The following is a 25,031-nucleotide window of genomic DNA, read 5'->3' as shown; positions in this document are numbered from 1 at the left end:
CTTACATCCATGAAAATTTCCTTTGCTCTTACCTGGTTGATGCCTCCTATTGTTTGAAAACATTGCATCTGATACATTTCTGTCCCCGTTCTCTGATCCCCTAGATTCTCTAAGAGGAACTCCTGGCCGTCAGAGTAAAAGAAGTGAGAGCACAGACGGTCTTGGGGGCTTGTCTCCTGCTGAAGTCACAGCGATCCAGTGCAAGAACATCCCTGACTATCTCAATGACAGAACCACTCTGGAGAACCACTTTGGCAAAATTGCTAAAGTGCAGCGCATCTATACCAGGCGCAGCAAAAAGCTTGCAGTGGTGTATTTTTTTGATCATGTGAGTACTCCGACAAAGTTAAAGTGAACTTTGTCACTTTAAAACCTGTTTTTTAAAATCTATCAGTTATTTGCTTGCTAGAATTTAGAAAAGTACTTTAATGTCTTAACTTAGAGAGATTGGAATAGCATTATCTATTTCATAAGTTAGAGTCATTTGTGAGAAGCTTGCAGTCCCCACTGAGTGCGGTGTTCAGAAATGCTGGGCAAATGATTCCCGCGAGGTCACGTGGGAGTGTCCCTGTAACCACATAGCACTTTTTCAGGCTTGAGTTTTCTTGTTTTGTTTTTGATTTTGTTTTATGTGGTTATAGTACATGATCACTGTAAACGTTCAGAGCAATGCAGAAAAGGTAAAATCTTCTTGTAATCCCATCCTCCAGGGAGAACTGCTGTTAATCGCTTATATACCTTGACTTTAAATTTGTGTATGTGCACATACGCGCATAACACATTGGTTGTAGGGCGCACACTTACATGAGCTGCTCACGCTATGTAGCTTTATATATCTTGTTATTTTTTCTGAATATTCTTGTGGGGAAAAATTATGTTCTATAAAAATTTACAAAGCATGTTTTCATACTTTTTTAAATGATAGAAGTATTACCTGTCAACATAGGGAGAAAACCCAGAAAGTCCTGTGGCAGGGGGCACAAAATCACCCATAGTTCTATCCTCTAAGATATCAACTATGAAGATCATGGTAGACGTCTTTGTAAATATATAGTCACGTTGTTTTTACGCACATGGGGTCACAACCACATATACCGTTTGGTAAGCTCTTCACGTGGTAATCTTTAGTAGCTTCTGAAATCCATGAACAGTGTAAATGAGAATGGGGTTGTTAAGTGCTACATGGCATTCTATCCTGTTTACCTACTTGGCTAACTTTCTGTTTGTGGACATTTTTGTGCATATGTTTCTGAATATATCCTTTGTTTAAATTCCTGAGAGTGGAAGTTCTGTGCCAAAAAAGTGTGCAGTTTTAGGGGGGTTGCCATTTATTCCCGTCTGTTGATTTTTTTTTCAATTTAGCAGCATTAATTATGTTCACAATGTTATACAGCCATTACATTGTCTAGTTCCAGAACTTTTTCATCCTCTGAAACAGAAACTCTGTAACCATTAAGCAGTAACTCCCCATTCCTTCCTTCTCCCAGCCCCTGGTGACCTCTCATCTACTTTCTAGCTCTATGAATTTGCCTGTTCTAGATACTTCAGATAAGTGGAATCATGCAATATTTGTCCTTTTGTGTCTGGCTTATTTCACTTAGCATAATGTCTTCAAGGTTCATTCATGTGGTTGTATTTCATTCTTTTATTCCATTGTATGGGTGTTACCACATTTTGTTTATCTATTCATCTGTCCACGGACGTGGGTTGTTTCCATCTTTTGTGTATTGCGAATAATGCCTCCATGAATATGGTGTGCAAATATCTCTTCAAGACCCTGCTTTCAATTCTGTTGGGTATATACTTAGGAGTGGAATTGCTGGGTCGTACAGCAATCCTCATTTTTTTAAAGTTATTTTCTAGCTATTGCAATGTGCTTTTTCTTCCAGCTGAACCCTAAAAAAATACGTAAAAAATAAAATATATAAATACATTGTCATTGTAAGCAGTTCATTGATAATGGAAAGTTGGGGTCCTTCATCACCCCCATCTCTCCCGTTAGAGCAAGCACCAGTAATCTAGCGTGGTGAGTGTTTTCCTAAACATTTTCATAGGTACATCTATAGGTATACTAACATATAGTTGGTTTTGTGTATGTATATTTTATGATAAATTGCACCCCGTGGGTGTCATTCTGCAGCTTCCTTTTGGGTTTAAGTGACTTGGCAGTCTTTCTGTTCCCGTATAGTAAGTCAGCTGGTGAGACTCATCTCACCAAATGCCAGTAAGGCCAAGTTTATGGGTTCTATCCTGGTAAAGTGATTAATTTCGAAAAGGAGAAGGGCAAATACATGCTTGTGAGACAGGCAAGGTAGGTGAGGGCTGTGGCTGCCGGGGCTGAAGGCAGATGGTGTGGTCAGAACATGTGGCTGGCAGAGGTGTAGCTCCGCTGCACAGAATTCTGCTAATTGCATTTGAGAGCTTCATTTCCTTTGGCCTCCTGATGTCCTCGTACTTTGTGTTGTGGACTGTTTTCCAGGCATCTGCAGCCCTGGCTAGGAAGAAGGGGAAAGGTTTGCATAAGGATATGGCCATCTTCTGGCACAAGAAAAAAACAAGTGAGTTTTCAGTTGATCTTTGCACAGTCTCTGCTGCTTTGTGTGCAAGGCCTTCGAGCTTTGAGTGGGGTGGGGGTGGGGTGGGGCTGCCTTGTAATATTTCCTTGGGATCCTTTGTAACATCCTGTCACAATTACAATATTACTTTTTCAAGAAAAAGTAAAGTCCAGTGTCGAGTGACTTGTGATATCATAAACTCTGTTCTGACTCTTGTGTCCTCAGGTCCCAACAAGAAACCCTTTTCCCTCAAGGAGAAGCAGCCAGGTGACGGTGAAGCTGGCCCGGGCACCGAGGACACACCCTTTCAGCACTCCCCTCTTGGCAAGCCCGTGGCCAGGGCTGCAGCCGGCAGCCTGAATAAAAGGTGCGGCTGGTCCTTCCGAATGCCTGTTTTACAGGGCAAGTGGGTTCTGTGACTTCTACTGTCACTAAACAGGAGGGATTTCATAGCCATCATGACAACGTGAAAGGGAAGCGGGTGATATGCTGACACCTAAGGAGGGGCTGAAGGGTGGGAAGAGGGCCTGCAGAAGGGGAAGAGGGAGGCGGCCCTGAAAAGGCCCGGGCGCCTCACCTCCCGCAGTCCCACAGCCCAGGCAGTTGCTGTCGTCAGCCCGTCTGACGTATACGTGTATAGGTAATCACTTTTCCCCTTAAAACGTCTAATTGGCTGTAAACCACGTGTTCCTAATAATCGCTTCTAGCAATTGTTGTAACTGTGCAGCCGTGTGCAGCTCTCAGGCCAGGTCTGGCACTCGGTGTGCACTTCAGAGACCTCCCCGTGTGTGTGGAATCTCTGTTCCCGAAGGCTCCTCCCTCCCTCCCTCCCCTTGGCTCCTGGCCTCAGACTCCCGTGTGACCTCACCTTCCTTTCACATCAGGCCTGCTTCTGTTCAATCCTTCACATATTTTGGTCAATGCATAGTTTTCCTCACGTTTTGCAGTCACCAGTTTAGTTGCGGATTTGCTTTTGTTTTTTCCTTTCCTTACATCTTCTTTGACATTCAAGTTCATGGAATGTTGAAAGCCAGCTAGAACATGGGGAAGCTGACAGAGAATGCCCGGTTCTTTTTAGTACATCCTTCTACTGAAGGGGAGCTGTGTATGAAAACGTGTAGGCATGGTATTTTCTCATGGCGTTAAAACGTTCTTTTATTCCACTGTTAGTTTCATTTCTTTGAGATAGAAGTCGACAGATAATTCATTTCAACTGTTTAAATGGGCGCATCTCACTTTGAAGAACACGAATTATGCGCAGTATGGGTAATGCCTTCACGTCATCGCCAGTGTCGTCAAGGCGGCCTCTCTTCAGCGCTGGCCTTCCCAGCTGTAGAGGAGCGCAGGGTATCTTGGAGGATAAGGGAAGTGTTCGGATGTGGAAATGACCCGAATGCCTGATGGACACACAGCTCTTAGCATGTCATCTTCCTTGTAGCTCTCCAGTGAAGAAGCCGAGTCTTCTGAAGCCCCCTCAGTTTGAGGGAGACCCGTCTGACGAGGGCTCCGAGGGCTCCGAGGGTCTTGGGCTGTGTGTGTCGTCTCTCAGTGCCCTGATAGGTACTGTGGCTGAGACATCCGAGGAGAAGTACCGCCTGCTTGACCAGAGGGACAGAGTCATGCGGCAAGGTACGGGCTGCGACTCGGCTGAGGCGGTCTTCTCGGGAGCCACGAGGGAAGGGGTGACTTCCGTCCGTGGGCTCCACTGCCGTTGAGTCTGCACGTATGATCTCTGTTGCTTTCTAGTCTCCTGAGGCCATGAATGTAGACATGGAGATAGTGCAGATGTGTTTGTAATGTAATTTTGTTTTCGGAAGAAAGGCAACAAACCATTGATCCACGCTAGATTAAATAATTTAAAAGGGCAGTTTTTAGATATTGAGAAAGCACACATTAAAAAAATAAAAACTTCCTCTTTAACAGAAATCACCACAAATAAAACTACACAAATAAAAGATGTCAATCCAGGGGAAAGTCTGTAGCCCATCACAGACAAAGGGCTGATTTCCCAGGTACAGAAAGCCCTGTAGAGTCAGAATGAAAAAGACCAAACCCAGTAGAGAGACGGGTGAGGTCTGAGAGGCTCAGAAAAGGAAGTGTCAATAGCTCTTGGGACTTCCCTGGTGGTCCAGTGGTTAGGACTCGCTGCTTTCACTGCTGAGGGCCTGGGTTCAGTCCCTGGTCGGGGAACTAAGATCCCGCAAGCTGCTCGGTGTGGCCGAAAAAAAGAGAGTTGGCTCTTAAACATGGAAAATAGAAATGGAAAGATGCAGATGCCCTTGGCCCGTCACACAGCATCGAGTGATTGAGAGATGCAAACCACACCTGCTAGGGCGGCATCTCCCCATCGGGCCCCAGCGCTGCATCCTTGGGCAGGCTGCTCCCGGGGAGACAAGTTGGCAGTGTCTTCAGGCTTGGGGACACTCACGCCTTTGACCCAGAATCCACTTCCAGGAGTGCGTCCCACCAACTACCCCACCACGTGTGTACGATTCACTCACAAGGTTGTGATGACAGAGATTGGAAACTGTCCATACAGTGGGATTCTAAATAGCCTGAAAGAAGACTGGGGTTTCTTTATGGAAAAATGATCAGTATTTATTGTGAAGTGGAAAAAGCAAGGCGTGGGAAATGTCTACCAGTTGTGTACAGAAAAGGGGGAAGTGTGTGTGTGTCCGTATATACGTAAGCATACTTGCCTATGTGTGTGTAAAAGTCATGGAGGTGAGAAAGGATCGCTCACGCTGATGGTCAGGATGGGAGCAAGGCAGGGGGGCGTCCCATCTTGGACATCGTTGCACCTTTGGAACGTTGAACCACGCAAATGTATTTAAAACCTACTCAAAAAGCAAGTGTCCTATTAACACTAAGCAATATGTGCAGTGACCCAAAATAAAACAGCGCATGTACCCTTCTTTGCAAACATTTTTCAAAAGTAAGTTTAACCTGTAGGATTTTCCTCTCTGGAGAAGCTGTAATGGAATAATCACAGTGTCTCCTTAACACAGTAATAAAACCTGCCATCATACATTATGTCATTAACATGTGATTTTTGTATTGCAAAAAAAAAAAATTATTACTAGATATTGGACTTTTTAAAAATAAAAATAAGAGGGCTTCCCTGGTGGCGCAGTGGTTGAGAGTCCGCCTGCCGATGCAGGGGACACGGGTTCGTGCCCTGGTCCGGGAAGATCCCACATGCCGCGGAGCGGCTGGGCCCGTGAGCCATGGCCGCTGAGCCTGCGCGTCCGGAGCCTGTGCTCTGCAACGGGAGAGGCCACGACAGTGAGAGGCCCGCGTACAGCAAAATAAATAAATAAATATAATAAAAATAAGATGTGAATGTTTTAAATTTTAGGTTGTTGCATTCCATTTCATTTAAAAGATACTTTTGTTAACTATTTAATTCTGTGGGTCATCATAGTGGTTTATTTAGGTCAGGACCCAGCTAACTTCCATTATGTGATTCCTGTTATACTAAAAACATGATGAAATACTGAGAGTTTTAGAATACTGGCAAATTTTGAATATTTTCATTTAACAAATTGATCCTTTTAACAAAAATACTGTAGCATGATTGTGTGTCATTGAGGTCATTATAAGAGCCATAAACACCCACGTGTGTGCCCACACACACACACCCCCCCCCGCCCCCAAGAGTGCCCTGAAGGTCTGCGATTGTTGGAGACCCATCTGGAGAGGGGAGAAACCCTGGAGGGTCTTCATGGGCCTTGATGGCCTGTCACCTGGTGTGGTAGGCTGTGCTTTCCTTTCTCTAAGGCCCAGTGTTTTTAAAATTTCTTTCTTTTCCTTTGTGGTTTGATGTTTATTTTTATTTCTCCTTTTATCATTATGAAAGTGCACTTCTCTGACTTTCTAGTAACTGTGTGGTGCATTCTTACTTTTTACTTGGTGCCTTCAGCTCGGGTGAAAAGGACCGACTTGGACAAAGCGAGGACTTTTGTTGGGACGTGCCCGGATATGTGTCCCGAGAAGGAGCGATACATGCGGGAGACCCGGAGCCAGCTTAGTGTGTTTGAAGTGGTCCCAGGCACTGACCAGGTAGAGCGCCACGCCCCCAGGGTGCTCGCCAGGCTGCTGGCCGTACTAATCACTGGGGTGGAGGGGCGTGTGCAGGGGAGGGAAGGCTGCACTGGTCCTTTCTGTCCAAATTTGGTCTGGTGTTTACTTTTCTAGAGGGCAGTGGGGATGTGCTATGAACAGTCGTGTTCCATTGTCTGCATTGTGAGGTGTGTAGGAAGCAGTCTTGCATAAGGTGACTGGACCATATGGTTCCCTAAACAAATAGACACAGATTTGTTTCATAAATTAAAAAAAAATTTCCCCATTTTTTCTTTTCACAGTTTTATTCCTGTCCTTTTTTATGCTTATATTTTGTGCTTTTGAGATGATGCTCTAGGTATGATTTTGTATGAATCTTTTTCACTTAACATTTTATAGGAGCATTTTCTTTTGTTATGGTAAAGTCTTAGTAAGCATTCAAAACTTTGAATGTAGGCATATTATTTGATTATGTAGCTCTGTCCAAACTCCCCATTTTGCAATCATTAGGCTGTTTCTGATTTTTCAGTGTTATTAAGAATTCTGTTGGGCATACTGTGTGTAATGCCTCTAAGGTATTCAGCTTCCTTCCTTCCGATGGATCCTGCGCATGAAGTGCTGTATCAGATGTGTGACCTTTCTTAAGGTTCCTGAATATGTGTCAGTGCACGTTCCCAATTGTTTCCCCAGAAATCTGCACCATTTTAGATTCTTTTGCTGTTAATTTTGCTTCTGCTCCTTTCCTGGCCGGTGGTTTCACACAGCTGCCTCCGCCTGACTCAGGGTCCCCAGCTAGGCAGCAGCTGTCAAGGCAAAGGCCCAGCGCTCCTGCCCCAGGAGACGGTGATGACAGCTCACAGCCGGTGCCCAGGGCATGGGCTTCTGGGCGTCTCTGCTCCACCCTCAGCCGCACCTCTTCAGCCTCTTCTTGCAGGTGGAAGATGCAGCTCCAGACTCTCGAGGGCCTTCCCCAGGCCCTGCTGCTCCCCTGCCTCACCTCGCCCTCCGCACTGCCGGCTCCATTTCTGGTCCGTGTAGACTTAATCTGGTGCTTGAGCGTGGCTGAGACCTTTTAGAATCTTTAACGTCCTTTACCTGTCACACCTCTGTGCTTGGAGCCAAGCAGGTGTGTCTTCACTAAAATTCCTCTGTGTGTTGATGTGATAGCCTCTTATCTTCACTTCTTGTCATGTTTGCCAAAAACAAGTTTCTCTATTTTGTCGTTGAATTTTAATTGTTACCTTCAAAGAGAAATTTTACGTTTTAAAATTGTATTCTGTAGTATTGACCTTATTTAAGCGTGTGTGTGTGATTTTCCCCGTTTTCGGGCACAGCAGCTGGGAGGCCGGCCTAGCACCTGCCACCCAGCTGCTCGTCTCTATTCCCTGCCCTCAGGTGGACCACGCGGCAGCCGTGAAGGAGTACAGCCGCTCCTCAGCAGACCAGGAGGAGCCCCTGCCGCATGAGCTGCGTCCCTCGGCGGTGCTTAGCAGGACCATGGACTACCTGGTGACCCAGATCATGGACCAGAAGGAGGGCAGCCTGCGGGACTGGTACGACTTCGTGTGGAACCGCACGCGGGGCATACGGAAGGTATCAGCCACTTGTGAAGTCCAGGGTGAAAGTGAGAGTTCTTGTCATTTTACTCAGTTACATTTCATCCGTGACAAAAAATACTGTTACTTAAAATCATTACAAAGGCCTGTTAAAATGTACTTCATGGGCTTTGTGTCAAATTGAAATCTGAGAAATTCAGGTAATAAGCATGCTTTTTCTAATAGTTGATTCTTATGTATGGGAATATATTAATGAGATCTACGTGTATACGAGAAACGTGTATGTAAGGTGTGTGCGTGTGTGCATACGGCGCATGTGCACGTGTAATCTTGCGCCTCACCCGTGTCCAGGACATCACTCAGCAGCACCTGTGTGACCCCGTGACGGTGTCTCTGATTGAGAAGTGCACCCGGTTTCACATCCACTGTGCTCACTTCATGTGTGAGGAGCCCATGTCCTCCTTTGATGCCAAGATCAACAATGAGAACATGACCAAGTGCCTTCAGAGTCTGAAGGAGATGTACCAAGACCTGAGAAACAAGGGCGTGTTCTGTGCCAGTGAAGCGGAGTTCCAGGGCTACAACGTTCTGCTCAATCTCAACAAGGGGGACATCCTCAGGTGAACTTCCCAGTTCAGAAGCCAGCCTAAGCCATAGGGAAAGGCAGAGCTTAACCAGGAAGAGAGCACTTAGGATTAGTGGTGCTGGGAGCACTGAGTTTTCTCTGGTGTCGAACGCTGGGACGTTAGTGAGAAAGCTGGGCTCGGCTGTGCAGTCCCTGGAGCTGAGCCACTGGGAGCAGAAGGCTGGGGATGCCTGCTGGCACCAGTGCATCCAGAGTGGGCCCCAGGTCCTTTCTGAGGACAGGTTCTCCTTGTCAGTGGGAGAGCACGAGGAAGGAATCTGCTGTATGAGCAGAAAAGGCGAGTGAACTAGGACAGGAAAGCTCAGGGTCCCCTATCAGAGCTGCCAGCGTGTTGCCTCGTGTACGTGTGCACACAGACCTCGTCAAACGTCTAAGTCACAGGGCTTCCCTGGTGGCGCAGTGGTTGAGAGTCCGCCTGCCGATGCAGGGGACGCAGGTTCGTGCCCTGGTCTGGGAAGATCCCACATGCCGCGGAGCGGCTGGGCCCGTGAGCCATGGCCGCTGAGCCTGTGCGTCCGGAGCCTGTGCTCCGCAACGGGAGAGGCCACAACAGTGAGAGGCCCGCGTACCGCAAAAAAAAGAAAAAAAAAAGGTCTAAGTCACAGGAGAGGAAAAAGTCGTGTGAAACAAATGCTAAGGGTGGGATATTAAGAATGAATCTTAAACCTTGGCCTGATCTATCTGGAGACATTTATATGAGAAATATGTTAGAGTCCACTAGCCTTCCGTTCCTGTCACTGGTAAACTGGGTCCCCAGTTTCCCTTCTTTATGCTGAAACTGTCAGCTTGCAGAATGTGTATGTGTGTGACTGATTTTAAATTAAGCCTTGGAGATAAACTAGGGAAAATGGCTGTGTAGTCTTTTCGTATATGATAGGCATTTGTCCCCTACCTTGAGTAATTCTTGAATAATTAATAATTGTTTTTTTTCGGCCACACTGCACAGCTTGTGGGATCTTAGTTCCCCAACCAGGGATGGAACCTGGGCCCTCAGCAGAGAGAGCGCGGACTCCTAACCACTGGACCATCAGGGAAGTCCCCAAATCCGTTTATTTATAAACAAAACAAAGTTAAACTTTCTTAGGCGTCATCTTCAAACACACAGCTGGCAGTCAGTTGGCATTAAAGTAACTCTTTGATAATCAATTCTTAAATTATTGCTTCAATTTGTTTACTTTACTATTCATCATCTTTTTAAAATTAATTAATTAATTTATTTATTTTTGGCTGCGTTGGGTCTTCGTTGCTGCGCGCGGGCTTTCTCTAGTTGCGGCGAGTGGGGGCTACTCTCCGTTGCGGTGCGCAGGCTTCTCACTGCGGTGGCTCCTCTTGTTGTGGAGCACGGGCTCTAGGTGTGCGGGCTTCGGTAGTTGGGGCGTGCGGGCTTCAGTAGTTGTGGCTCACGGGCTCTAGAGCACAGGCTCAATAGTTGTAGCACATGGGCTTAGTTGCTCCGCGGCATGTGGAATCTTCCTGGACCAGGGCTTGAACCCGTGTCCCCTGCGTCGGCAGGTGGATTCTTGGCACTGCGCCACCAGGGAAGCCCCTCATCATCTTTTTAAAGAAAATCTTTGTTACCAATCCAGCCTGAGTGGTGGCTTTGACATTGGTAAACCATGAACATATTGGCACATGTGACCATATCAAGACCTTCTTTTTCAGTATAGTTGAAATCTGTTTTATTGTCAGATCTGTTTTCATGGAAATTTTGTCTAATTAAAGGTCAAATTCTAACCCCTTTCGTCTCCTTTAATTAACAGAGAAGTGCAGCAGTTCCATCCTGCCGTTAGAAACTCCTCTGAGGTGAAATTCGCTGTTCAGGCTTTTGCTGCGTTGAACAGTAACAATTTTGTGCGATTTTTCAAACTGGTCCAGTCAGCTTCTTATCTGAATGCTTGTCTTCTGCATTGTTACTTTAATCAGGTGAGTACTGACACTGCACTTGCAGAATTGACAGAAAGCTGGTTGCTACTTGTGACATTTGAGAGCTTCTTTCTGACAGGAGCATCTCAGCGGGTCCTGGGCTAAGTCTCGTGCAGCAGCCCCTGAGGGGATACTGCTGTTACCTGTTTATGGGGTTGGCACAGTTGATCACCGATGGAAAGGCTGTGCAGTGGGAAATACTCTTCTTCTGGTTCAGATGAGAGAAATCTCTTCAGAATGATAACTTGCGTTCAGAACTATCATCTTCCATGGAAACAAGCCAAAAAGCAAACTGCATGCACAAACCCCTGACCTAGAACTTATTAGTGTTATCAGTCTTCATTTTTGGAGTGAGCTTGATGTTGCTAAATTCATTTCGGTAAATATATAAAGTGCCTGCTCTTTGTTGCACTGGGGTTACAAAGACGGGGCAAGACCAGTCTCTTACCTCAGGATTTGCATAGAGTGTGAACTCCTGGTCTCAGATTTCCAGAGTCAGGTCTTCGCCTTCTGAAGCACTGGGGGACGATAATAGAGCAGCCTGCACGCCCACCTCACACAGCAGCCCCTGTGCTGTCCCGTAGCTGCGGGTGGGCGGGGTGGTGGTGGGGAATGCCGGGAGAGTGCCGCCTGGAGTCATTGCTGGGAGCCCCTGGCAGCCGCCGGGTGGGGAGGAGGTTGCCTGGGAGATCTCGGGAAGCTGCCTGGCTGGTTTTGTGACTCCAGGTCATTTTTCTTCTTTGGTCACAAGTCCTCCGGTAAACAGTGACTAAACCCACCATCACATCCCAGGCAAAGTCTTCTGCAAGTTTGCTCATTGTCAGATCCGACAGTTTCCAAGAGAACTGAAACTCTGGAACAAATGAAAAGATTTCTAACGACATGCTGCTTGGGGAACTCTGTGCAGTTGATAAATACCAGTGATAGTCGACCATTTGTACCCATTAATAATTTTAAACTCAACAGAAATCTAAGTGTTTTTCTTTAGAAAGACAAAGCGTTTCACTAACAGTGGCCCACAGTGGCCTATTGTCTCCTGGACCTCATCTCCTCTCCTGTCTTCCCTGGCTCCACCCCCAGCCCCCCAGCCCCCAGCACGCGCCTGCCTCAGGGCCTTTGCGCTGGCTGTTATCCGAGCTGGCAGAGCTCCCCTCCACCAGGGCCGGGCTGGGCTCCCCTTCTAGGCAGAGCGCGCCCTGCCCTCCTCCACAGCTCTTCTTTCTGTTGCACTGTCGCCGTTAAACGCATTGTGCATTTTGTACGTTCGTTTTGTTCAGTGTTGGTGTCTCCTGCCACGTCAGCTACGTGAGGACAGGGGTCTTGTCTGCCCACTGTTGGACACTCAGCATGGACGTGCATGCCAGCCTTGAAGTAACACTGTAGATCTGGGTTGAGTTGGTTGAAGCCCACTGAAGAGGAGAGGCAGGGCCACCGGGGTCCTGGGATCAAACTGACCTGTCTGTGCCTTCATGGTTCCCTCTGTCCCCGTGTTTAAAATGCTCAGTGTGATGCTGTGAAGCAACTTTCTCTCTGACTTTTACTCAGTTTCATGTCACACGCTTTCCATGGCATTCCATCATCTCTGCAGTAATTTTCAGCAGCTGTACGGCTTTCTGTTGAGTGGCGGATGCACAGTGTACTCTCCCTGCCCTGCTGGTGGGTGGTTGGTTTTCTAGTTTTTCTTATAAGTAAAGCCTTCGTGGCCCAGCCTTTTCCGTATGTGAAACTGTTTGCTTTGCATCATTTCTGGGCATTCTGCTGAGCAGACGGCCCGATGAGCGCTAAGCTTGGGACCCGGGGTGCTTTCCAGAGGGACTGAGCCGTCTGCGGTCACGGAGTGCCTGACCCTCTGCGACTCAGTGACTTGGCTTCTCTCAGATCCGCAAGGACGCGCTCCGAGCACTCAACGTGGCGTACACCGCGAGCACTCAGCGCTCCACCACCTTTCCCCTGGACGGCGTGGTGCGCATGCTGCTCTTCAGAGACGGAGAGGACGCCACAGGCTTCCTCAGCTGCCACGGCCTCACTGTCTCCGACGGGTAAGCACCGAGGCCCGAACCGCCGGGCCGCTCTCCTTCTCTCCCTGTTAACCCTGGGGAGGCTGGGAAGAGCCAGCTGCGCGCCAGGCCCTGGCGAAGGCACGTTCCGCTGCCTGGGCTGCAGGGGAGCAGGCGAGGCTCAGGACCGCGGGGGATGTCCCCAGGCCACACGCTGTTCCTCAGCAGGTTAGGGTTCAGACTCTTCCTGACTTTTCCCAAGTTACTCAAGAAGCTGATGGTCGAGGTTGGGGCCTTCCTTGTTCTGTCCCTGAGGATGGCCTCTCTGGCCAGGCCAGGGCCTCTCCTCTGCTGCAGTCAGAGTTTTGAGAACGTGGTAGGACTTGTGGACCCTCTCCCAGAAAATGGCTCCATAATCTGTAGCCTGTCGTGTCCGGATCCGGGGTTTCCCTGAACCCATCCTCCTCTGACTCCTCAGCCCTGGCCCCGTCTGCTGCCTGCAGACCTGCCCTCACGGGATGAGCCGGGAGCGTGTAGGGGAGCGTTGCTGCACCCAGGGCTGCTAACAGTGAGGCCAGGTAGCTCCCGAGTCAGAAGGAAACGCTGGCAGTGGTGGATGCCGTGGGCTGGGCCTTGGGCGCGGCCTTTGATGCCTCCCCTCAGTTCCACATGGCCGTCTGGCGACGCAGTGACTGCAGGGCACTGAGGAGGTGAAGGGTGGCCTCTCGCCTGTGTAACGCCTCTCCATGGGTTCTCTGTGATCTGGGTAGCTGTGTCGAGCTGAACCGGTCCTCGTTCCTGGAACCAGAGGGTTTATCCAAGGCCAGGAAGTCGGTGTTTATTACCAGGAAGCTGACGGTGTCCGTTGGGGAGATCGTGAATGGAGGGCCGTTACCCCCTGTTCCCCGTCACACCCCCGTGTGCAGCTTCAACTCCCAGAACAAGTACGTCGGGGACAGCCTGGCTGCGGAGTTGCCCACGGGCACTCAGAGACCCGGCTTGGACGTGGCGGGTGAGTGAGGCTGCGCTCTCAGGAGGGCACCAGCTGCGCTCCCCTCTAGGAGGCCTCATCCTGGGGCCCGGCGACATCAGCTCGGTGCTGCCTGAACGGCTCCCTGGCGCCGCAGTGCTTTGTTCCCACGGGTGAAGCGCACACGGCCCCCCGGCTCGTGGCCCAGGAGGGGCCCTGTGGCGGTCAGCTTGGGGAGGGTGGCCAGTCCTTAGGGTCACTGTGGGTGGCCAGGGCTTGTCCTCGGTGCCCACGTTTGCCTGTTCCTTCCAGGTGTAGGGAGAGGAGAGGAGTGCAGTACGGAGGGGGACGAGACCCTCCCAGCTCTCCTCCTGCAGCCCCTGCCCACCCCTGTGCCAGCTTCTCCTCCACAACTCCCGGCACTGCCCTTGAGCATGGCACCCAGCCTCTTCCAGCCCCCCGTGCAGCCCCCCGTGCAGCCCCCCATGCAGCTGGAGCTCCTTCCCCCAAAGTCTGCGCCTGTGTACTCGGACGAGGTAAGGAACCTTCCTGTCAGGGCTCTGAGGGCCCGTCGTGGGCAAACATCCAGCTGCCTCTGCTGTCCAGTCTGACCACTGTCTGTGTCCCTGGGGTGTCCCTGGGGTCAGCATGCCTCTGACAGGTGGCCCCGGGGCTGAGCAGGGCCTACCCACCACACAGGTCGTGTGACTTGATCTCGCCACCCTGTTGCTTGGGCAGGCACTGGGCACCACCCCACTGGGGGATCAAGGAGGCCTGAGGTGGGGAATGAGGCAGGGCCACAGAAGCCGGACACGTGTGACGTTGGGTGCGGCACTGTGGCCGTCTGAATGGCCATCGTTGAGCAGGCAGCAGGCTTGTCCTGGCACGTCCAGAAGGCTCCTCTCTGGTTATTAGCAGGAACCCTTTCCAGGAGCGCACAGCCGAGCCCCGTGTAAGGGTCATTAGACGCCTCCAAACAGCTTCCGGTGATGAGGTCTTGGAGGGATTTCTGAGCTGGGCGGATGGTCCATGATGTCTCTGTGGTTCCGGGAAGACCTTCAGCACCTTAGGCTGTGGAGGCGATGGCTTGGTGGTGCGCTGGGGCTGGATCAGGGCGGCGTCCCCAGCCAGTGATCGTGGCCCCGTCTGCCCTCTCCTTAGGACCTGGCGCAGGTGGTGGATGAGCTCATCCGGGAGGTTCTTCAGAGGGACTGCGAGGAAGTTGGCGCCGCCGGGGCAGCCTTCGCAGCCACAGCCCTGGGGTAAGTGCGGTGCCTCTCGTGCTCTGAGGCCGTATGTGCTCCCGCCAGACGCTTCCTCTCAGAAAGCTGCTCTCAGTCTTCGACAAGAGATCACAGCCACCCCTTTGCACAGGCTTCAGTGTCGGTCCTGCTCGCTGGTGGGTATAGTCCCTCACGCTCCTGACCTGCGTTTGTCGTTTGCAGGTAGTTTCTATGTGTGTATGACTTTTGAGTAGCATTAGGTTTATTAAAGTTGTAAATTAGAAACCTGTTTTTCTTTCAACTTTAAATGTGATCAAAAATCTAGTAATAAAAAAAATCTAGTAATAATTAGTTCATTCTCTGTTAAAAAATAAAAACACTCACTTTACTTGATCTTGGATTAAGTCACAGTTTATAAATTTGACATTAAATTCCCTTAAACATTTTATACCATTTGCATTTAACACCATGATGAAATTTCCTTAGACATTTCAAACTACACCTACAAATTTTATAAAGCTGATTTTGTGGAACACTTTAAGCAACTAGTCTTTTTTTTTTTTTTTTTTTTTTGCGGTACGCGGGCCTCTCATCGTTGTGGCCTCTTCCGTTGCGGAGCACAGGCTCCAGACGCACAGGCTCAGCGGCCATGGCTCACGGGCCCAGCCGCTCCGCGGCATGTGGGATCTTCCCAGTCCGGGGCACAAACCTGCGTCCCCTGCATCGGCAGGCGGACTCTCAACCACTGCGCCACCAGGGAAGCCCAGCATCTAGTCTTGATAAATTTAATAATCAAAATCTTTCTAGACACTTAAGCAACTTTTGGAGTTAATAGTTAATTAAAATCTGCCAAGTTTAGTAAGTCAGACTTTCTTAAGGATTTCAAACTTGTAAAAATTCTAGTACATATAAAGTGACACAGTTATACGAAATGGTATTATCAATACTTAAAAACCGAAGGCACATTTTGGCCAACCAGATATTTCCTTGTATAAATGTAGTTTACACAAAAGGGTCAGTCTTGTTCATAGGTTTGTTCAGTTTTTTATATACTAGAATTAGACACATACTTTCTGTTTGATGGAGCTAAAAGTAAGATTTCCATGGGTTTGTTTTTTTTATTGTGGTAAAATGTAACAAAATTTACCATTTTAACCATTTTTAAGCTCACAATTCAATGGCATTAAGTATATTTACAGTGTCGTGTATTCATCACCATTGTCTACTTCCAGATCTATCTCTGAACAATACTCCATTAAATATATGCACACACATACACATGTATATATGCCACATTTTATTTACTCACCCGTGCTTAATAAGGTGTTTCCACCTTTTGGCTATTGTGAATGATGCTGCTGTGAACACTGGGGACAAATAACTGTTTGAGTCCCTTTCAGTTCTTACGGGTATATGTTTAGGTGTGGAATTACTAGATCATATGATATATTTTTACATTTTTGAGAAATCAGCAAACTGTTCTCCACAACAGCAGCACCATTTTTGCATCCCCACCAGCAGTGCACAAGGGGTCCAGTTGCTCTACATTCTCGCCAACACTTGCTGTCCTTTTTTTTTTTTAAATAATAACCATTATAATATGTGAAGTGGTAACTCACTGTGGTTTTGATTTGCATTTCTCTAATGACTAATGATGTTGAGCATCTTTTCATGTAATTATTGGTCACTTGTGTATCTTCTTTACAGAAATGTCTATGTAAGTCCTTTTCCCATTCTTTTTTTTTTTTTTTAACATCTTTATTGGAGTATAATTGCTTTACAATGGTGTGTTAGTTTCTGCTTTATAAGAAAGTGAATCAGTTATACATATACATATGTTCCCATATCTCTTCCCTCTTGCGTCTCCCTCCCTCCCACCCTCCCTGTCCCACCCCTCCAGGCGGTCACAAAGCACCGAGCTGATCTCCTGTGCTATGCGGCTGCTTCCCACTAGCTATCTACCTTACATTTGGTAGTGTATATATGTCCACTCCTCTCTCTCGCTTTGTCACAGCTTACCCTTCCCCCTCCCCATATCCTCCACTCCATTCTCTAGTAGGTCTGCGTCTTTATTCCTGTCTTACCCCTAGGTTCTTCATGACATTTTTTTTTCTTAAATACCATATATATGTGTTAGCATACGGTATTTGTCTTTCTCTTTCTGACTTACTTCACTGTATATGACAGACTCTAGGTCTATCCACCTCATTATAAATAGCTCAATTTCATTTCTTTTTATGGCTGAGTAATATTCCATTGTATATCTGTGCCACATCTTCTTTATCCATTCATCCGATGATGGACACTTAGGTTGTTTCCATCTCCGGGCTATTGTAAATAGAGCTACAATGAACATTTTGGTACATGACTCTTTTTGAATTATGGCTTTCTCAGGGTATATGCCCAGTAGTGGATTGCTGGGGCGTATGGTAGTTCTATTTTTAGTTTTTTAAGGAACCTCCATACTGTTCTCCACAGTGGCTGTATCAATTTACATTCCCACCAGCAGTGCAAGAGTGTTCCCTTTTCTCCACACCCTCTCCAGCATTTATTGTTTCTAGATTTTTTGATGATGGCCATTCTGACCGGTGTGAGGTGATATCTCATTGTAGTTTTGATTTGCATTTCTCTAATGATTAATGATGTTGAGCATCCTTTCATGTGTTTGTTGGCACTCTGTATATCTTCTTTGGAGAAATGTCTATTTAGGTCTTCTGCCCATTTTTGGATTGGGTTGTTTGTTTTTTTGTTATTGAGCTGCATGAGCTGCTTATAAATTTTGGAGATCAATCCTTTGTCAGTTGCTTCATTTGCCCTTTGCCCATTCTTGAATTTTTTTGTTGTTGAGTTGTAGGAGTTCTTTCATATTCTGGATACTAATCCTTTTTCAATATTTGATTTGCAAGTATTTTTTTCCCAATCTGTGGATTGTCTTTTCACTGTTTTGATAGTGTCCTTTGATGCACAAAAATTTAAAATTTTTATATAGTCCAATTTATCTATTTTTGTTGCTTGTGCTTTTGGTATCATATTCAAGAAATCACTGTCAAATCCAATAATGTGAAGATTTTCCCCTGTGTCTTCTTCTAAGCATTTTATAATTTCAGCTCTTAAATTTAGGTTTTTGATCCATTTTGATTTTGTTTTTATATATCGTGTAAGATAAGGATCCAACATTGTTCTTGGGTATCCCGTTTTCGCAGCACCAGTGTTGAAAAGGCTGTCCTTTTCCCTTCATATGGTCTTGCCGCCCTGTTCAAAATCAGTTGACCATATATGTGAGGGTTTCTTTCTGGGCGCTATATTCCATTGGTATATATGTCTGTGTTTTTTGGTTTGTTTGTTTTTGGGGGTACGCGGGCCTCTCACTGTTGTGGCCTCTCCCGTTGCGGAGCACAGGCTCCGGACGTGCAGGCTCAGCGGCCATGGCTCACGGGCCCAGCCGCTCCGCGGCATGGGGGATCTTCCCAGACCAGGGCACAAACCCGTGTCCCCTGCATCGGCAGGTGGACTCTCAACCACTGCGCCACCAGGGAAGCCCTATATGTCTGTTTTTATGGTAGTACCATATTGTTTTGATTTGATTACTATAACTTGGTAGTAAGTTGTAAGTTTTGAAATCTCAAAGTGCGAGTCCTTCAGCTTTGTTTCAACTTTCTCTTTGAAGACTGTTTCCCTATTTGGAGACCCTTTAAATTTCATAAGAATTTTTGGATGGGTTTTTCTACTTCTGCAAAAGTTATGTTGGGATTTTGATGGTGATTCCAATGACTCTGTAGATTGCTTTGGGTAGCACTGGCATCTTAACAATATGAAGTCTTCCAGTCCATGGACTTGGATGTCTTTCCATTTGTTTATGTCTTCCTTAATTTCTTTCAGCAACATTTTATAATTTTTATTGTACAAGTCTTTTGTTTCTTTGGTTAAATTTGTTCCTAATTATATTATTCTTTTTGTCGCTATTGTAGATGGAATTGTTTCCTCAATTCCACTTTCAGAACGTTCATTGCTCGTGTATAGAAATGCCATTGATTTTGGGGTGTTGATCCTTATATTCCAACCTTGTTGAACTTTTTTTTATTGTAATAGCTTTTGAGTGGATCCCTTAGGATTTTCTACATACAGGATCCTGTCATCTGTGAATACACGTAGTTTTCTTCTTCCTTTCCAGTTTGGATGTTTTTATTTTTCTTGTCTAATTGCTCTGGCTATAACTTTCAATACGGTGTTGAATAGAAATGGCAGATAGGGCACTCTTGTCTTGTTACTGATCTTAGAGGAAAAGCTTTCTATCTTTCACGACTGAATATGATGTTAGCTGTGGGTGTTTCATATATGGTCTTTATCATTTTGAGAAAGTTCCCTTCTCTTCCTAATTTATTGAGTGTTTTTATCATGAAATGGTATTGAATTTGTCAGATGCTCTCTCTGCATTAATTGAGATGATTTTGTGGGTTTTTTCCCCTTCAGTTTATTAATGTGGTTGTATTACATTGATTTTCATTTGTTGCATTCCAGGAATAAATCTCTCTTGGTAGTGTGAGATTATACACTTGGTCGTGTATAATCCTTTCAGTATATTGCTTAATTTTGGTTTGCTAGTATTTTGTTAAGGATTTTTACCTCAATGTCCACAAGGGATATTGGTCACTAGTTTTCTTGTGGTGTTTTTGTCTGGCTTTGGTATCAGGTCGGGGGAATGCTGGCCTCGTAGAGGTGTTAGGAAGTGTTCCTTGTGCCTCGGTTTTTTCGAAGAGTTTGAGAAGAGTTGGTGTTAGTTCTTCTTTAAGTGTTTGGTAGAATTTGCCAGTGAAGCCCTCTCATCCTGGATTTTTCTTTGCTGGAAGATGTTTTAAAATACTGAGTCAATCTCTTAACTAGTTATAGGTTTATTTAGATTTTCTTTTTTTCCTGAGTCAGTTTTGATGGAGTGTGTGTTCCTAACCATGGGCTCCGTTTTTATGCTGGAAGGCAAATAGGTATTTTTTCCCTTGCTAGTATTAGAAGTCTAGTAATACGGTTTGTGTGGCTTTTATTATTTATTTAGAGCAATGTCCACTTTGCTCTGTCTAGGGTTTCCAATGCTGCTATGGAGGAGCTGTTAACAGCTGCAACCATGGGCATTTTGAGGCACATTGCAAGTGAAGAAGTGACTAAGGAAAGGGAGCGGAAAGAGGAAGAGAGGCGGCGGGCTGAAGAAGAGAGGTGAGGGTGTCTCATCCTTGCAGTGCCCGTGGGGGTGGAGTGTGTGGACAAGGGGAGAACCTGCCCTGGCCTACGATGCTCTCGCTTTTGCCCACTGCACTCGTATCAGATCCACGGCTCGCCCTGCACCTTCGTATGCTATGGCCCAGGGAGCGGGCAGGTCCCACCTTGTAAGCAGCAGACCCTCCCCAGCCAGAGGGGGTGTGGGTGGTGGTCAGGGAACTGGAGTTGGCGTGGCTGTGTGGCCTGTCTGGTGGAACCGGAGGGGTCAGGCAGCACAACTCAGATCCCCGCTCTCAAGGTCACAGAGTGTGACGCCTGTTACTTCTTGTGCTCCTTTTCCCTCAGGTTGAAACAAGAGAGAGAACTGGTGTTAACGCAGCTGAGCCAGGACCTAGCTGCAGAGCTGACAGAGCTCGTGGTGACAGAACGTGTGAGGGAAACCTGCTCCCAGGAGTTGAAGTAAGTGAAGCGCTGGCGCCTGCAGCGTGAGGCGGGTGGGCGGCTGGGAGGAGGGTTAGAGGCCCCGTGGCCAGGCTGGTCCAGCTCATGCTAGCTGGCTTTCATTTTGACAAGGAGCATATCTTCTGGTTAGCCAGGTACTGACAGGCTGTCCCTGTTCTTGCGTGCGTTGCTTCCAGGGAGGCCCTCACTTTCACTCTCATCCTCCTCGTTGACCCTGCCCTGGGCGTGGGGATGTGTCTTTCAGCAGAAGAATTCGCTGGTGGTCTCCACACCAGGTTACTCACCGTTAGTCTTTCTCAAGTAGGAGATCCTTTCCTTTGTTTCAAATGTTAAAAGATTCCTTTGAGCTATTTCACTTCAGAACTGTATTAATTTCAGTGCCGAGCTTCAGGGAAGAAAGAGGTTCAGTTGTGCTGGGAGATCTGTCCTTGCGTTTAAGTTCCCCTGAGATAGGTCTGCAGCCTCCGGTGCAGATGGGGAATATAGCCAGGAGGCAGAGTATATTGTTTAATTAATATTTCTTTCCATTTCTATTAATTGGGAGTCTATTTCACTGTTTACTCTAAGCAAGAGACCTCACAAATGATGGGTATTTGTCTGTTCTTAATCCCAGGAAGGGGTATTAAGAGATATGTAGGGCTTCCCTGGTGGCGCAGTGGTTGAGAGTCCGCCTGCCAATGCAGGGGACACGGGTTCGTGCCGCCAGTCCGGGAAGATCCCACGTGCCGCGGAGCGGCTGGGCCCGTGAGCCATGGCCGCTGGGCCTGCGCGTCCCGAGCCTGTGCTCCGCAACGGGAGAGGCCACAACAGTGAGAGGCCCGCGTACCGCAAAAAAAAAAAAAAAAAAAAAAAAAAAAAAAGATATGTAAAACCTAGGACTCATTGACATGCAGGGAAACTGCTGTTCTCTGCAGTTCCAGAAGACTTGGACTACAGCTCGGCCCAGGGCTGTCTCCATCACCACAGAGGACAGCTATCGGAAATGGGTCTTGCCTGTCTGGGCTTCTTTGACTTAATGGCTAAATATATTTGATAAAGGCCTCTGTGATCCCTTGGTTGATAGGATTTTGTTATAAAAAATCTCTTTCAGATTCTGGTTTATCTGAGGGCCACTGTCACATGACCTTAGGCTGTCAGCCTCTGTAGCCAGCTATCATATACTTGAGACATTTCTAATTGCAAACATCAGATGTTGTTGATGAGAAGATATTTCAGTTGTCTCAATGGTCATTTAAAAATTAAATTTCTAACTATAAGATACAGGGTTATCTCCTGACTATTTATAAGGGCCCTGTTGGATCTATAATCTTGTACCCTGTACCACTTTAGTTCTTTTTTCTCTAAATTTCCAGATGTCTGTGCATTATATAAAGTGAAATCTTCAAGCTTTCCTTGCAGCAAAGATATCATTACATTTCAGTATCAAGGACGTGGACTCATGCTTTTAAGGCAGGCCCTCAGGGTGGGGCCTTGGGTGCAGTGTCTCATGCTGATTGCCCTTTTCCCTAGGAGTGCAGTGGAGACAGAGCAGAGGCTCCGCATGGCCCGTTGCTGTGAGGACGTCTGTGCACACCTGGTGGACTTGTTTCTTGGGGAGGAAATTTTCCAGACTGCAAAAGAGACCCTCCAGGAACTTCAGTGCTTCTGCAAGTATCTCCAGCGGTGAGTCCCGTGTCCTTACAGATAAAATCAATGCATACAGGGAGAGTCTTTGACAAAGATTATACTTTCAGAAACAGCTGATGATATGCACATGTAACATGTTCCTTCCTAAAGGGTATAAACTAAGTAAAGAATTAGATTGGGGTGGGGGGACCGCTCTATATTTCAACAGATATTTATAGGTAGCCTTCTGCTGTTTACCCAATGTGCTAGACACAGGGAGAGGGCCATGAACAAGCCAAATGATAGCTGTATGCGCCCACATGGATGAATTTCTGAAACATAATTTATAGTGAAAGAAAGCAATTCTTAGGGAAATGTGTGCAACATACAAACTGTATTCAAACTAAATGGATTGTTTTGGATTTATATATAGTAGTACAACCCTAAAGAAGGAAAATAACAAACATAAACCCAGCATAGTGGTTACCTTTGGGAATGAGAGGGTGTGTGACTGAGCAGGGCCCGTGGGGATCAGCTGCTGGTCTTGGCCACCCATTCTCCACTGCATGGAAGGATGTGGGTGTTTGATTTATCATTAGTCTTTAAAATGGGTGTACATGTGTTACATATGTTATATAATGATTCATTTCATAATAACATTTAAAGAAAGTAATAGTGTACTTGACAGTTGCAGCCGTGTAAAAGGATTCAGTGAGAAATGAGTCTCCATCCCACGAGGACCTCTGACCTTTGTGTGGTGGTTGGCAGAGGTGGGCGCACGTTCCCTACTCTGTGCCAAACTTTTCTTGACTCTCTGTGACATAGGGCGGAGACCTGACTGCAGCAGCGCGGTGGCCTCTCCCTGTTGCTGTCAGTGCACTGAGGTGGCGTTGCCAGAGCACATGGTAGATGACCTGCCTGGTCCCACTGGTAGACTTTCACATGGCTTTCTCTCTCTAGCTGTGACAAAGACTGCTGCAGTGGCATCCTTGTGCAGACGTTTCACACAGGTGCACACATGTCTGGAGAGAAAATCCTGTCGGTGGTGTCTGCTGGGTCAAAGGGTGTATGGATCTGTGTTTGTGTCCAGATTGGCAAGTTGGCCTCCAGAGATTGTTCACTCTTTTTTTTTTAATTAATTAATTTATTTGGTTGCACCAGGTCTTAGTTGTGGCATGCGGGCTCCTTAGTTGCGGCTCGCAGGCTCCTTAGTTGCCGCTCACTGGCTCCTTAGTTGCGGCGTGGGCAAACTCTTAGTCGCGGCATGCATGTGGAATCTAGTTCCCTGACCAGGGATCGAACCCAGCCCCCTGCATTGGGAGCACAGAGTCTTACCACTGCACCACCAGGGAAGTCCCTCAGCATTCACTCTTAAGTTCAGTAGTTTCATTGCCCACCACTCATTCGTTATCATGCGTCCCCCATACCTTGAGTTTCAGTTCTGATCCATTTCTCAGTTTGAGAACTGTTGCTGAAAAAGACCTAAACATACTGGCAGAAAATGTTTCCCATGTTAATGCTGGAGATGTTTTTGCCTTGTCCCCATGGCAAAAACACCCAGTGATGATACTGTGGTCTCTCCTCTAGGTGGAGGGAAGGTGTCGCAGCCCGGAAGAAACTGAGGCGCCAGATGCGGGCCTTCCCTGCGGCGCCCTGCTGTATGGACATGAATGACCGGCTGAGGGCACTGGCGCCCAGCGCAGAGTGCCCCATTGCAGAGGAGAACCTGGCCAAGGGCCTCCTGGATCTGGGCCACGCGGGGAGAGTGGGCATCTCCTGCACCAGGTCAGCAGCCCAGGGCCTCCTAAGCGCCTCCTGCCCCAACTGGCTTCATCGAGGGTGTGGATTAACGCGTCTGTTTGCAGGGAAGATGGGTGGAGTCAGAGGAGGTGAAGGCGGACGCAGGATTGCGTTTTCGGAGTGAGAGTTGCTCTACCTGCTGTGATTTCACCTGCCTTTTCCCCTTAAAACACTCCTGGTCCTGCCAATCGAATTTTCCCTGGAATTACCTGTTTCCTCCTTGCCTTCGTAGCTTAAGGACACATCGTGTCCATTCTCAGTGGTGGAGCCAGAGGTCCGTGTTGGCCTCACCCCCACCCCCACCCCGACCCCTCTGCTACCCTGGGTCTGCGGTGGCAGCATTTGAGCGACTCCCCCTCCTGCCATCAGGTCTCTTCTCTTACACGCCCCCTCCCTGTGTCCCCTCGCATGGCCCTCCCTGCCGCTCCTCCTGGCCACCCCGCATGTACCCGGCTCCCTGCCCAGGTCCTGGCTTCAGCTGCCCAATCCTGGCCATGCAGGGCTCGGCCTCTCTCTTCAGACCAGGCCGCTGTCGCCTCTGGAGAGGAGCCTCCCAGTGGGGGCCTAGGAAGACGACACAGAGGCGCAGTGGCAGCCCACCCTGCTGGGGTCTCGAGGCACATCTTGTCCTCGCCTGGGCTATCACCAGCTCCACGCCTCTAACAAACTTTGTGTAGCTGCCCACGTCCCCACGTCCTGTGCCTGCGTCTGCAAGCAGGGTGGTGATGGTGCTGGCCTGTGTCTGATGTGCTGTGCGTGTTGGGGCCTTCAGCCTTGGCCCGCTGCCTCCTGGAGTCCTGGCTGTGTCACCTGTGTCAGGACGGCCCTCTCTCTGTCCCCTCCCCCTCCCTCCAGCACAGCCGCCGGCCCCTCTTCTTCCCCTCTGCCTCCTCCCCTGGTAATCTTTCTCCATCCTACACGCTGACAGCTCGCTTCGTGCATCTCCAGCCGAGGCCTCTTCCCCACGTCCCCAGTTCAACATCGGAACCTAGTCTTCGCCTGGCCTGCTGCACTCGGTGCCTCC

The 25,031-nt window shown here is 47.8% G+C and overlaps 1 protein-coding gene across 1 annotated transcript in view; it reads left to right on the top strand.

Moving 5' to 3' along the window:
• The window catches only part of MCM3AP (minichromosome maintenance complex component 3 associated protein), a 46,263-nt gene that overhangs the window by 2,446 nt on the left and 18,786 nt on the right, over nucleotides 1-25,031 (top strand). Inside the window, exons 3-18 of the mRNA XM_082654269.1 lie at nucleotides 105-328; nucleotides 2,480-2,558; nucleotides 2,781-2,922; nucleotides 3,994-4,184; nucleotides 6,478-6,617; nucleotides 8,013-8,210; nucleotides 8,525-8,793; nucleotides 10,580-10,742; nucleotides 12,621-12,781; nucleotides 13,510-13,751; nucleotides 14,022-14,245; nucleotides 14,871-14,971; nucleotides 20,006-20,137; nucleotides 20,486-20,599; nucleotides 22,112-22,264; nucleotides 23,795-23,992. Of these exons, the coding sequence (XP_082510395.1) occupies nucleotides 105-328; nucleotides 2,480-2,558; nucleotides 2,781-2,922; nucleotides 3,994-4,184; nucleotides 6,478-6,617; nucleotides 8,013-8,210; nucleotides 8,525-8,793; nucleotides 10,580-10,742; nucleotides 12,621-12,781; nucleotides 13,510-13,751; nucleotides 14,022-14,245; nucleotides 14,871-14,971; nucleotides 20,006-20,137; nucleotides 20,486-20,599; nucleotides 22,112-22,264; nucleotides 23,795-23,992 (2,731 nt within the window). The remainder of the gene's footprint in view (nucleotides 1-104; nucleotides 329-2,479; nucleotides 2,559-2,780; nucleotides 2,923-3,993; nucleotides 4,185-6,477; nucleotides 6,618-8,012; nucleotides 8,211-8,524; nucleotides 8,794-10,579; nucleotides 10,743-12,620; nucleotides 12,782-13,509; nucleotides 13,752-14,021; nucleotides 14,246-14,870; nucleotides 14,972-20,005; nucleotides 20,138-20,485; nucleotides 20,600-22,111; nucleotides 22,265-23,794; nucleotides 23,993-25,031) is intronic.

Source organism: Grampus griseus (genome assembly GCF_964374135.1).
Source record: "Grampus griseus genome assembly, chromosome: 5".
Lineage (NCBI taxonomy): Eukaryota > Metazoa > Chordata > Mammalia > Artiodactyla > Delphinidae > Grampus > Grampus griseus.
Note: the sequence above shows the minus strand (reverse complement) of the source record. Positions and strands in the feature narration are given on the sequence as shown.